We start from the raw sequence: 12,081 nt of genomic DNA, 5'->3' as shown, positions 1-12,081 counted from the left end.
ATACCTCTTTCTTAGTTATACCTCTTTCCTAGTTATATCTCTTATGCTTTTCCTTTATTATTTCTTAGAAAAATCTCCCCTCTTTTATTTATAAGCTATATCTTAGCTAGAAGAAACCCCTAGGGCAAAATAGCTTAGATAGTTAATAGTTACTCTATTCTAACCCTAACCCTACTTTATAGCCTTAGCCTCCTTACTTCTAATAGCTAGGGCTTAGGCCTTAAAGGTTGCCTTAGCCTCTAGAAAAGAGAGAGCTTTAAAGCTATTACCTTCTAGTAAGACCTTAAAGTATTTACTATAAGGCCTTTACTTAAAGAGCTACTAATAGGCTATATTAGCTTACTAGTAGCTTTTAGTAGCTATAAAAGGCTATTAGGCTATTACCTTAGAAGGCCAGCTATCTTAGCCTTTCTATTAGACCTTATAAAAGACTTATATATACTCTCTAATTCGCCGTAGCCTAAAGCTAATATAGAAGTAGCTAGGCTTAAAGGTATAGTAGAAGCCCTATTATATAAGCTCTCTAAGTTATAAAATAAAAGGGCCTAGAGGAATAAGCTTAGGTAGCCCTATAAGGTCCTTTTAGCCCTAAAGAAGATTAAGCTTAATAGCTTACTCTAGGGTAGGCTTAATCTCTTAGAGGGAAAGCTAATAAGGTTATTAGCGGAGGTAGTATTAAATTTAATTAAAAAGAATTATAATTTTATAAGTCTTATAAATTAGAAGGGAAAAAATAGGGATATAAGTAAAATAATCTATAGTTATAAGGTATATAAATAACTAAGGTATAGGTAAAGATAGAGGTTAAAGGTAAATAATTAGGAAAAGTTAAAGTCTTTATAGAAGAGTAAAGAAAAAAGGAAAAAAAGAGGTTAAAGCTTATTAGCTAAGGAATAACCCTAATTATAGCTAGCGAGGTAATTAATATAGCTAGGTAGCTAGGTTATAGCGGTAATTAGAGAGTTTTAGTATAGCGTTAGCTATATTAATTACCTTATTAAATTTTCCTTAAATTTTCTTTAATAATTAATAATTAATACTAGAAATATACTATAAGAAAAAGGACTTAATTTTTAAAATCCTTATAGCTTAAAGTTATATATATCTTCTTTATATAACCCTAATCTTATTAGAACCCTCTTTTTTAGAAACTATCGGCTACCCTATAGTCTACTAGCATAAAGAAATTCTCCCATAGAAAAAAACTATTAATAGCTTAACCGATAGTTTTTATAAGTAATAGGGATTAATTTTAATATTATTTTTAATTAAGGTAATAACTTAATATTAGGCTTGCTTTAATTAAGATATTATAACCTTATTATTAATTAGAGAATTAATTAGGTATATCTTAATAATAACTCTCTAATAAAAAATAATAATAAAGAGAATTTTTAAATTTTAATTAAATAATAAAATAATAAAATAATAAAATATAATATAATATATAGCTATTATTACCCCTAAAGGGAATATAATATTTATATATATAGGGCTATATATAATAATAATAATAAATAATAGGTTACCTAAGATATTAATTATAATAATTTAATAAGGACTTATAGAATATAAAAAACTATTAAGATAAAGAACTTAATAAATAACTTAAGAATATACCTAAGAAGTATAAAGTCTATAAGAAATTATTTCGAGAAGAACTTAATATTAAGTTATTATAATATATAAACTAAGACTTTAAGATTATCCTTAAAGATAAAACCTTACCTAAGTTCTTTCTTATCTATAACCTAATATAAACTAAGCTTAATATACTTAAAGAATAATTATAAGATATATTATAAAAGAGATATATTTAAACCTTAAAATCTTTAGTTAGATATCTTATTATATTTATTCCTAAATTAAATTTAAATAAATTATAATTAGTTATAAATTATAAATAACTTAATATTATTATACTAAAGGATCGGATATTATTACCATTTATTATAGAAATAAAGGATTACCTCTTTAGAAAATATTTCTTTATTATATTTAACCTAAAGGCTATATATAAACTTATACGCATTAAGGAAGGAAATAAATAGAAAATTATATTTTAAACTAAATATAATTTATTTAAATACCTAATAATGCCCTTTAGACTTATTAATACCCTTATTATATTTTAATAAATAATTATTAATATACTAAGAGAGTACCTTAATATTTTTATTATTTATTACCTAGATAATATCTTTATTTTCTTTAATATAGAAGATTAATATATAAAATATATCTATAAGGTTTTATAAGTATTCTAAGATATTAATATATTAATTAAGCCTATAAAGAGCTATTTTTATTAGAAATAAGTTATATTCCTTAGGTATAAATTCTCTTATAATAAGATATAAATAAATAAATATAAGATAGCTATTATTAAAGATTAGCTAAAACCTATTAACCTTAAGGAGGTATAATCTTTCCTAGGATTTATTAATTATTATTATAAGTTTATATAAAACTTTAATAGATTTATTATACCCCTTACTAAGTTTATTAAGAAAGGTAAATTATTTAAATAAATAGAATTAATATAATAAGCCTTTAATAATATTCGAGAAATAATCCTTAATAAACCTATCTTAATTATATTTAACCTTAATAAAGAAATTAAACTTAAAATAGATTCCTTAGATTTTACCCTAAGAGCTTAGATTAAATAATAAAATAAAAATAAAAACTTTTACTTAATTATATTTTATTCTTATAAGCTAACGTACATATATAGCGAACCGGACAGCAAGCGAACCAGACAAAAAATCCCTTAACCTATACCTTCTCTATTTAATCAATTAATTCTCAACCACCCAGTATATCATAGTCTAATAAAGAGGCTAGAATCCTTCTTGCACTTTAAGCCTATTAAAATACCCCAAAATTAAGTCTTAGAGGTGCCGCAAAGCTCTACTAAGTCAAGCATTTAATACTCTTTAACCGATATAATAATATCTAAGCCCGAGTTAATATTATTCCTAATTCACGCCGACTATTTAATCTAGAGGAATAAATCCTTATTTACTTCATTCTCGACCTAGATTCGCGAGGATTTCCCCCCCGGCTTCGTAGTATTAAAGAAATAGCTAATTAATTACTTATTAACCGCGATGCGCTACTAGTCGGCATATATTAAGCTTTAAACTTTATTAAGCGATACCTAGACCTTAAGACGCGGTTTTTTTAGAAATATAACTACTAGAGAGCTAAGTATAAAGATCTAGCTATTATCCGGAAGTAATTTATACTTATAATAAATATAATCGCGAAGTATAATATCCGATTAGATAATTTCTATAATATTAATAAGATTAGCTTTATAATAGGCATAATTTAGAGCGGAATAGTTATCATAGGCATAGATAGGCATAGAAAGCTAAAATTAATATAGCCTAGAAACCGGGAATAGATTATAGTTATTTAGGCGATTAATATAGATAGCTAAGCGATCTCGCCGTTTATTATTGGTATAGGCTAATATTACCTCGCTAATTAGTACCGGGATAGTAACCTCCCGGGCGATTAAGCTATTATAATGACCCAAAATAGCTAGACTAATAATAATATTAATCTTAAGTAGCTTAAGTACTTTAACCGGTATATAGCTAAGCGATTAAATAATCGCTACTATTTTCTAATCCTTAATAGCTACGAAAGTCACTACTTAATCAAATTCGAGAGATATTATAAGGAGAATAAGATTATTAGGCTTTATATATTATCTTATTTATCTTATATACTTTAGCCCCTTAACGTTAGGTACTTTAATATACTTAAGAGCGCTTATGGCTAAGAAATAGAGCATCTAATTAGATACTTTATAACTTATATTTCAAAGACTAAGTTCTTTCCGGCCTTCTACGCCGCATTTTAGGCTATTATAATAGAAAAGAATATTAAGTTAGCCTTTAAAGGGGCTAGGCTTATTCCTCTTGACCCGGAAAGTATAGTCTCGAAGCTTAATATGTAGCTATAGACTCTAATACCGGCTAAAGAGGAGGCTAAATTATTGACCCCTTGGGTTTTAAAGACCCTAAAGACTATACTTAAGGCTTAATCTTAGTTAGAATACCTTAAGAGATAAATTATAAGGCATAAAAGTAGCTCCCTAGAGTTAATCCTAGAAGCTATATAGTCTTTTTCTAAGGGAATAAAGATAGTTATATATAAGGTTGCCTTACTTAAGGCTAGGGTTAAAAAACTTAAATAAGCAAATAAGATACTAAGCTAACGCTAGAGGGCAAAAAAGACCTAATTATAGAAAAGAGGGGTAATAATAGTAGAGGAAGGAAGGTAAATAATTAATCAAATAGATATAAATGCGTAGGTAGTGGCAGAATTATCGAGGAGTAGTGGTCAAGGAAGGTCAGCGCGACTAGGTATTCAGCGTTATAGTATCTATAGTAAGCCTAGCCATAATATAAGGACGTATTAGGTAGTAATTAAGACATCTAGGGAAGAATATAGCGAGTAATTTTAATCGATTAAATAGCACGCGGTATTTTTATAGCGATTTCTATCTTAGAGGTTAAGAAAAGTATCTAGTTCGCTTACTATCCGGCTCGCTATATATATACGTTATAAGGAATAAAATTTAATTATCTAATTTATAATAAAGAATTCTTAATAATTATTAATACCTTTAAGGAATTTAGATATTATTTAAGAGGAAGCTATTATTAGATTAAGGTATATATAAATTATAAGAATATGATATACTTTATTATAACTTAAGAACTTAATTAATAATAACTCTATTATATAAAATACCTTTTAAAATTTAATTTTATTATTATTTATTAAAAAAGATCTAATAATAATAAAGCTAATAGAATTAATTAATAACCTAATTATAATACTAAAATAATATTAATATAAAGATAATTACTTAAGTATAATAAAAATAATTACTTATAATTTATAATATAAAATAAGATAATTATATAAATTATATAAATAAAAGATATAATATAACTAAAAGTACTTAATAATTTCCTTTATAAATTTTATTTATACCTTTTATATAGATATTAAGGAGTTATAAAAATATTTAAAAGATTATAAGAATATAAATATTACTTTTCTAATATAAAGTAATAAATTAGAAATATAATATATTAATATAACTTATATACTAAGATATAAGTATAATAATATAAACCCTATAGTACTTTATAACCCTTATTAATCGCATAATAACTATAGGATTTAATTATAATAGACTTTATTATAAAGCTACCTTTATTAAAAAAACCCTTAATTAGTATTATCTATAATAATATCTTTATTATTATTAACTATCTTATAAAGTTTATATATCTTATTTTATTCTAAGAAGTAATAGATATAAAAGAACTTTCTTATATTTTTCTATAATAGATTATTAATATTTATAAATTACCTTTAGAAGTTATCTCTAATAAAAGACTTATATTTACTTTAAAGTTTTAATAAATATTTATAATATAACTTAGTCTTAACTATAAACTTATTATAATATTTAAACCTTAAGTTAATAAATAAATAAAATAAATAAACTAAGTTATTAAATAATACTTATAATATTATATTACTTATAAATAAACTAATTAAATTAATAAGCTACCTATTACTTAATTAGCCTATAATATAATATTTAATAAAAATATAAAAATAATATTAGCCTTTATAAATTTTAGTTTTACCTTAAATACTTATTAAATAGAATAAGAAAGACTAATTAACCTAAAAGCTATCCTTATTAGCGATTAATTAAAAAACCTATATAAAAAAATAAAAATAAAACTTAAATTTATATAAAAATATATAAAGACTTATTATAACCCTAAGCGATTAAAAAGATTAATATTAGAAAAGGGAGAGATAATTTACTTAGTAATAAAAAATATTATAATAAAATAATAAAATAAAAAACTTAACTATAAGTATATTAGACTTTTTAAGATCCTTAAGAAAATTAGAAAAGATAATTATAAATTAGATTTACCCCCTAAGGTTAAGCTCTATTTAATCTTTTATATTTTTTTATTTAAAATAGCTAAAGATATTATTTATATTAAATATTATAATAAATTATAAAAAATTAATAGACCTAAAGAATATATAGCCGAAAGAATTATTAAAGTAAGAAGAAATAATAATAAGATAGAATACTTAATTAAATAAAAAGATTACTTTAAATCTAAGAATATTTAAGAACCCTTAGAATACCTTATAAATTTATAATACCTCCTAAAGAATTTCTATTAATAATAAAAAGAATACTTAAAGTACTAAGGAAGCTAAAATCTAAAAAATCTATATAGATTATAATATAAATATTCTTAGTTAATAAGGACTTTTATTAATTAATTTATTTTAACTCTTTAAGAATATTAACCCCCTTTTTTATTAATTTAACTCTATGAGATATTAGTAAATACTTTTGCCTCTAATATAACTCTAATTAAGATAGTAATTTATTTAGCTTATACTAAGTATATTTAAGATTCTCGCGATAAGAATTTAATAAAGCCTTAATAATAGCCTCTTAATTATTTAATCTTTTTACCTTATTAATAATTTAATTTATTATAAAGAATATATTAGCTAGAATATAAGAAGATTATATAATTAAATAAGGAACTTATATAATAATAATAAAGTATTTATAATATTATAAAGATATCCTAAGTTAATATAAAGATTATACTTAAGATAACCTTTTAATATCTTATATAAAATACCTTTCTTTTTATAATAATTATAAGATATAACTTCGTAATTAAATTAATTAATCTTAATAGTAATTAAATAATATATAATTATATCGCGGTTTAGATTAATAGATTTTCTTTTATTAATATAATTTAGTATTATATTAATATAAGAATATTTTATAAGAAGAAATTAGGATTAATTAATTAAAGGAACCTTAGCTTAAAAAAATAGTCTCGAGGGCGAGAATTAATAAGAGAGGAGAGATTATATTATAGCCTAATATATCCCCTATTATATATTATTTTATTCCTTATATTTTCTTTCCTAATATATTAATTATAAGAGACCTTATTTCTATAAGTATAAGGCCCTTATTAAGACCTTATTTTTATAAATATAAGGCCCTTACTTAGACCTTATTTCTATAAATATAAGGCCTCTTATATATATATAATAATTATTATACCTTAGATAGATACTTAGCCCTTAAGTTATTAATAGACTTTAATTACCTTTAAGACCTTCTTAACTTATTACTAAGATATAATTCCTCTATTATATAGTAATACCGAGACTCTTTGCTAATAATAAACCTAGCACGCCTGGTTTATTCCCTTAGAAAACTCTAGATATTATATATAGCTTTAAAAATTATTATTAATAAGGCATTTCTAAGATATTAAGTCTTAGCTAATACTATATTCTATTTTAGGTTATTAATAGGGATCCTCTTAGCCTCTAAGATAATAAAAAAATTCTAATTTATTAATATACCGCCCAAGATAATCTTATTAATATTAATAAATATTAAGATAAAGTATTAGCAGAAATAGTTATAATAGTAATATAATATTACCTAGAAGTATTTATTATATATATTAGTATTTATATATATTAATTATAAGGTATAAGGGAGGATATTATACTAGGTAGTATTAAAGCTATGCGGGGCCTAAAGTAATAAATATTAATAATAAAGTAATAACTAGCTAATATAACCTATATAATCTATATATATAGCTATCGCGCTATTTATTACTAAATAGGATTATATTAGTATTAAAAGCTTAAGAGAGGGACTTAATTAATAATAAAATCCCTATTAATATAAAGGCTATAGAGGCTAGGCTAAAACTCCTTAGCTAAGAAATAATTAAGGTAACTCTAAGCTAGCTAGATAAATAATAATATATTTATAATAAATTAAAATAAAACCAGGATATAATAATAAAATAATATAAAAACGAATTAATAAAATTAAAGTATTTTAATAAAAAAAGAATAAAAGAATAATATATAATATATATATATATTAATATATAAGGGTTAAGTATATATATATATATAAAGCCTTAAGGGAAAGAGATATATAAGGAGTAAGAAATATAATAAGAAGAGATAAGAGCCCCGGGGTAGCTTAAAAAGTTCCTAAGTTTTTTTTAAAGGAGTAATTATTTTTAACCTATTAGAAGGGAGGTTTTCTTAGGCTAACTAGAGCGAAGGGCTTAAGTTAAGGGGCAACGGCATAAGACCTCTCGTCACTTCGTTCCTCAAGGCATTTTTTATTTCGCGAATAGCTTTATTGTGCCAAAATGCGGTGCAAATAAAATAGTAGGGTTTGTATGGGGCGATGATTTTTTGTGCTATGCTTTAAGTGGTGTGATTCTTAAAGTGGTGGGGGATAGTACCGTATAATCCATGCCAGCTAGTACTATACCACTATTTCTTCAACACAATTAGCAAAGATGCATTTATATGCTATTTAGAGATTTATTAACACCGAGAGGTTATTTAGTAGTAATGAGTTTGGTGGGGATTATGATATCCAGCAGAGAAAATTGTGTAGAGAGCGAATATATATGGTTTTTAGCTAAGTACGAAGTGACGAATAAAACGCTACAAACTTGTCGAGGCTAGATCCGCCAGGGTCATTTTATGCCTTGATATCTGTCTCAAGGTACAGATCCCCTCTGTCGGGCCAACCACCAGCTTTGACCTGGAAATGAATGAGCTCCCGATCGCCCCACGTTGCCTTCGCAAAGGCGGACATCAAGTCCAAGCCGTTGAGGAGAGCACCGCTGGTCCAAAGCTTTCCATCGTTTGCATAGCGACGATCCACCCATTTGGTACCGGGAACCTGCTTGTAGAGGTTTGGAAGCATCAAGCGCGGCGCTGTTGCCGTCTTACCATCGAGAATTCCGGCTTGCAGAGGCACCATCACGCCACCGCAGATGGTGAGAAAGGCGGAACATTCCTCATAGGCCTTGCGAACAAAGGCCAATTCAGTCTGGTTGGGCTCGTATCCTATCATATGCGCGCCCATCAGGACTATGTCCAGCTGCGGGCAGTTTTCAAATGAGTGCTACACGTGACGAATCATCAATTAATAAGGTGTCATAACATCTGGTTTGAAGGACCTGGTTACCGTGGGGGTGAGCGAAATGCCACTTGTAAGGCGACAGTTAGTCGCCTTGCCCGTCTCAGAGACCCAGTGGAACTCGAAGTCCAATGCCTGCTTCTTGGCAGCGAGATGCTCCCCCCAAAGCTCATCTGGGAGGGCTCCACAGAAGTCATTGCTCATGCCACTGAAGAAGTCAATTGGAGCAGTGTCGAGGATTTCCGTGACACTAGGCTTTGTATCAGTTGGCTGAGGTCATTTGAAAGTTGTATGATAATGGTATTGAAGGGAACTCACCCATTGACGAGAATAACACCGACCCGAATGGGCCGGTTCGGCTTAGAGAGATCGAATGGCTGCGACATGGTTCTACTGTGATTCAAATTCAATTGAGATGGTTTTGATGTGAGTTCGATGATAGAAAATGGGAATCACTCATACTTATAATCTCTACCATAGAAAAGGTCCGACGTGCGTCGGGGTCAGCTGTGCCATTTCTGCCAATGGAGGTCATGAGAGTGCTTCAAAGGTGTTCGTTCTCCGACAACCGCCGGATGGTTCATGCTCATTGTGTTGAAGCGGATGCTTGGCATCGAATGAGATGCTGGAAGTAGTCGTAATTCCGTGCACTTGGCAAAAAACTTGCTCAAACTAACTTGTACCCATAGTAGTACCAACATCGTCTCATAGTGGACGGAATCTCGGCTGCACTGGTCGATCCCGTCGCTGTTCGGAGTCTCGGCTGCACTGGTCGATCCCGTCGCTGTTCGGAGTTACGGCTGCAATGCGGTCTGAATTAGGCCGGCCCGATTCTCAATATTTGATTGGATGTTGGAATTGTAGAAGATTTGCTTCGGATACTTATTAAATGGGCACAACGGGGGCTCTCTCAGAACCCCACAATAACTCCGGGCCTGCTCGGAAAACACCCATTGAATGAATTCGCACCATGTGAACGATGAACAGATTCAAAAACCCCATACATTGACCAATTCTAGAGACTGCAAGATGCACCAAGTTTCAGTCAAGTTAATCGATCTATCAATTCCAATGGCTCTTACATCACTTGCGCAGGCCTGTTTGCCTACTACATTCTCCCCTACAGTGTTTGGTGTCTCTATCGTCTCCATCCAGACATCACTTGTTTCAAATTTCAGCGCTGTCATCCCCGCGGCATACCGGTTTGCTCAGCCCACGATTGAAGTCAGCAACGCTACGTTCTGCAATGTTACTGTGACGTACACCCATCCTGGATTGAGCGACAGTATAAATGTGGAATCTTGGCTTCCCGTTCAGAACTGGAACGAAAGGCTTCTAGCTACGGGAGGAGGCGGCTGGGTCGCTGGCCGTTTTCAACTCTCATATAGTGTCATGACTGGAGCCATTGGGGAGGGATATGCTACAGTCACCACCGATGCCGGCTTGGGAATTTCTCCGGACCCACTGGCTTGGACAAGCGCAGAACCTTGGGCTCTCGTGAGTCCTGGCAATGTGAATCTTTATCACCTTCGAAATTTCGGACACCTTAGTCTCAAAGAGATGGTAAGAGTCCATTCATCTGTGTCAGTGGCTTTTGTGCAGAGGTCGTCTGATAACGTGGATTAGACCGTCATTGGAAAATCCTTGATCAGTTCATTCTATTCCGAGGAACCGAAATTCTCATACTGGAGTGGCTGCTCCCAAGGTGGACGTCAAGGATTAGAGATTGCCCAACGATATCCAGACCTATACGATGGCATCGTAGCAGGTGCCCCGGGGATATATTTACCCCAGGTCGTTTCAAATATCTACTGGCCACAGCAGTATATGAATGAGATCGGGAAGTATCCACTCCCATGCGAATTCGACGCAATTACGAAAGCAGCAATTACGGAGTGTGATGGGCTCGATGGGGTGGCGGATGGGATCATTTCAGACACTGAAATTTGTGAGAAACGGTTCAATCCCACAAAGCTCACTGGCAAAGCAATCGAGTGCGCCCAAACGAATTCGACAACCTCTATTAGCGCTGAAGCTGTAAAAATTGCGAAACTTGCATGGGATGGTATTTCTACGGCCGAAGGAAAATCAATTTGGCACGGCTTAAACATCGGCGCCGATCTGACTGCGACCGATCCTGCAGGAGGCGGTTATGGTACAGCAAGCACCAAATGCTCTAACGGATCCTGTGTTGGAAATCCGAGCGAGCTTGGAGCATCGTGGATTCGCCTTTTCCTTGCTCAAGATCGAAATTTCCAATTGGCAAAGTTGACTCGAAAAGAGTTTCTTCGGTTAGTGCGTCTGGGTATCCACGACTATAGTTCATTCATTCGCACCAGCGACCCTGATCTCTCGGGGTTCCGTGATGCCGGAGGCAAGATTATTACTTTTCACGGTCTAGTAAGTCAGTTGCGACCTGGCCTTACTTCATGTTTACTAATTTCCTTACGACATTTAGGCAGACAATGTCATCCCCTCAAAAGGTACAGAGCAATATTATAAAGAGGTAGCAGCATTTTCACCGGATGCCCGCAGTTTCACTCGATATTACCCAGTTCCCGGTCTTGACCATTGCTTCGGAGGAACGGGAGGACAGCCTATCAACCTCATGAGCCAGCTTCGTGCGTGGGTTGAGAATGGAACGGCGCCTGAGTCATCTCCAGTTACCATTATTGATCGTGATGGCGAGCCCCAGCAACGAGTTTTATGCCCTTACCCGCAGAGAGCCAGTTTGAAGAAGCACTGTAAAGACGTTTCAAATGTCGAGTGCTGGTCATGTGTAAGTCGGCCGACTTATTAAGTTAGCAATCCTGCGCGAGAAATGGTGGTAGTCTACAATATTTAATGTCTCTTTAAAATATTATAGTTTTAGGTAATTAATAGGAACGCATGAAGAATTAATATCGTATCATGGCCTATGCCGCGATCGAATGCGTATCGCTATACGGCACGGATTAATATATTCCGCTCACTCGGTGCAAATAAGCGGGACTTATTTTCTT

At 30.7% G+C, this 12,081-nt stretch overlaps 2 protein-coding genes across 2 annotated transcripts; one reads left to right on the top strand and one right to left on the bottom strand.

The window, feature by feature from the left end:
• Positions 1-8,635: 8,635 nt before the first annotated feature.
• On the bottom strand, positions 8,636-9,055 carry NECHADRAFT_56664 (uncharacterized protein; the record flags this gene model as incomplete). The annotated part of the gene is made up of 1 exon (XM_003039107.1): positions 8,636-9,055. A coding segment is annotated over one exon (420 nt), but the record flags the coding sequence as incomplete, so codon positions are not given.
• A 1,095-nt stretch (positions 9,056-10,150) lies between these two features.
• NECHADRAFT_56660 (uncharacterized protein) lies at positions 10,151-11,879 on the top strand (the record flags this gene model as incomplete). Its single annotated transcript, XM_003039108.1, has 3 exons — positions 10,151-10,642; positions 10,706-11,479; positions 11,538-11,879. The coding sequence occupies 3 exons, from the start codon at positions 10,151-10,153 to the stop codon at positions 11,877-11,879; spliced, it is 1,608 nt and encodes a 535-aa protein (XP_003039154.1).
• Positions 11,880-12,081: the final 202 nt, after the last annotated feature.

This window comes from Fusarium vanettenii (genome assembly GCF_000151355.1).
Source record: "Fusarium vanettenii 77-13-4 unplaced genomic scaffold NECHAsca_169_unmapped, whole genome shotgun sequence".
NCBI lineage: Eukaryota > Fungi > Ascomycota > Sordariomycetes > Hypocreales > Nectriaceae > Fusarium > Fusarium vanettenii.
Note: the sequence above shows the minus strand (reverse complement) of the source record. Positions and strands in the feature narration are given on the sequence as shown.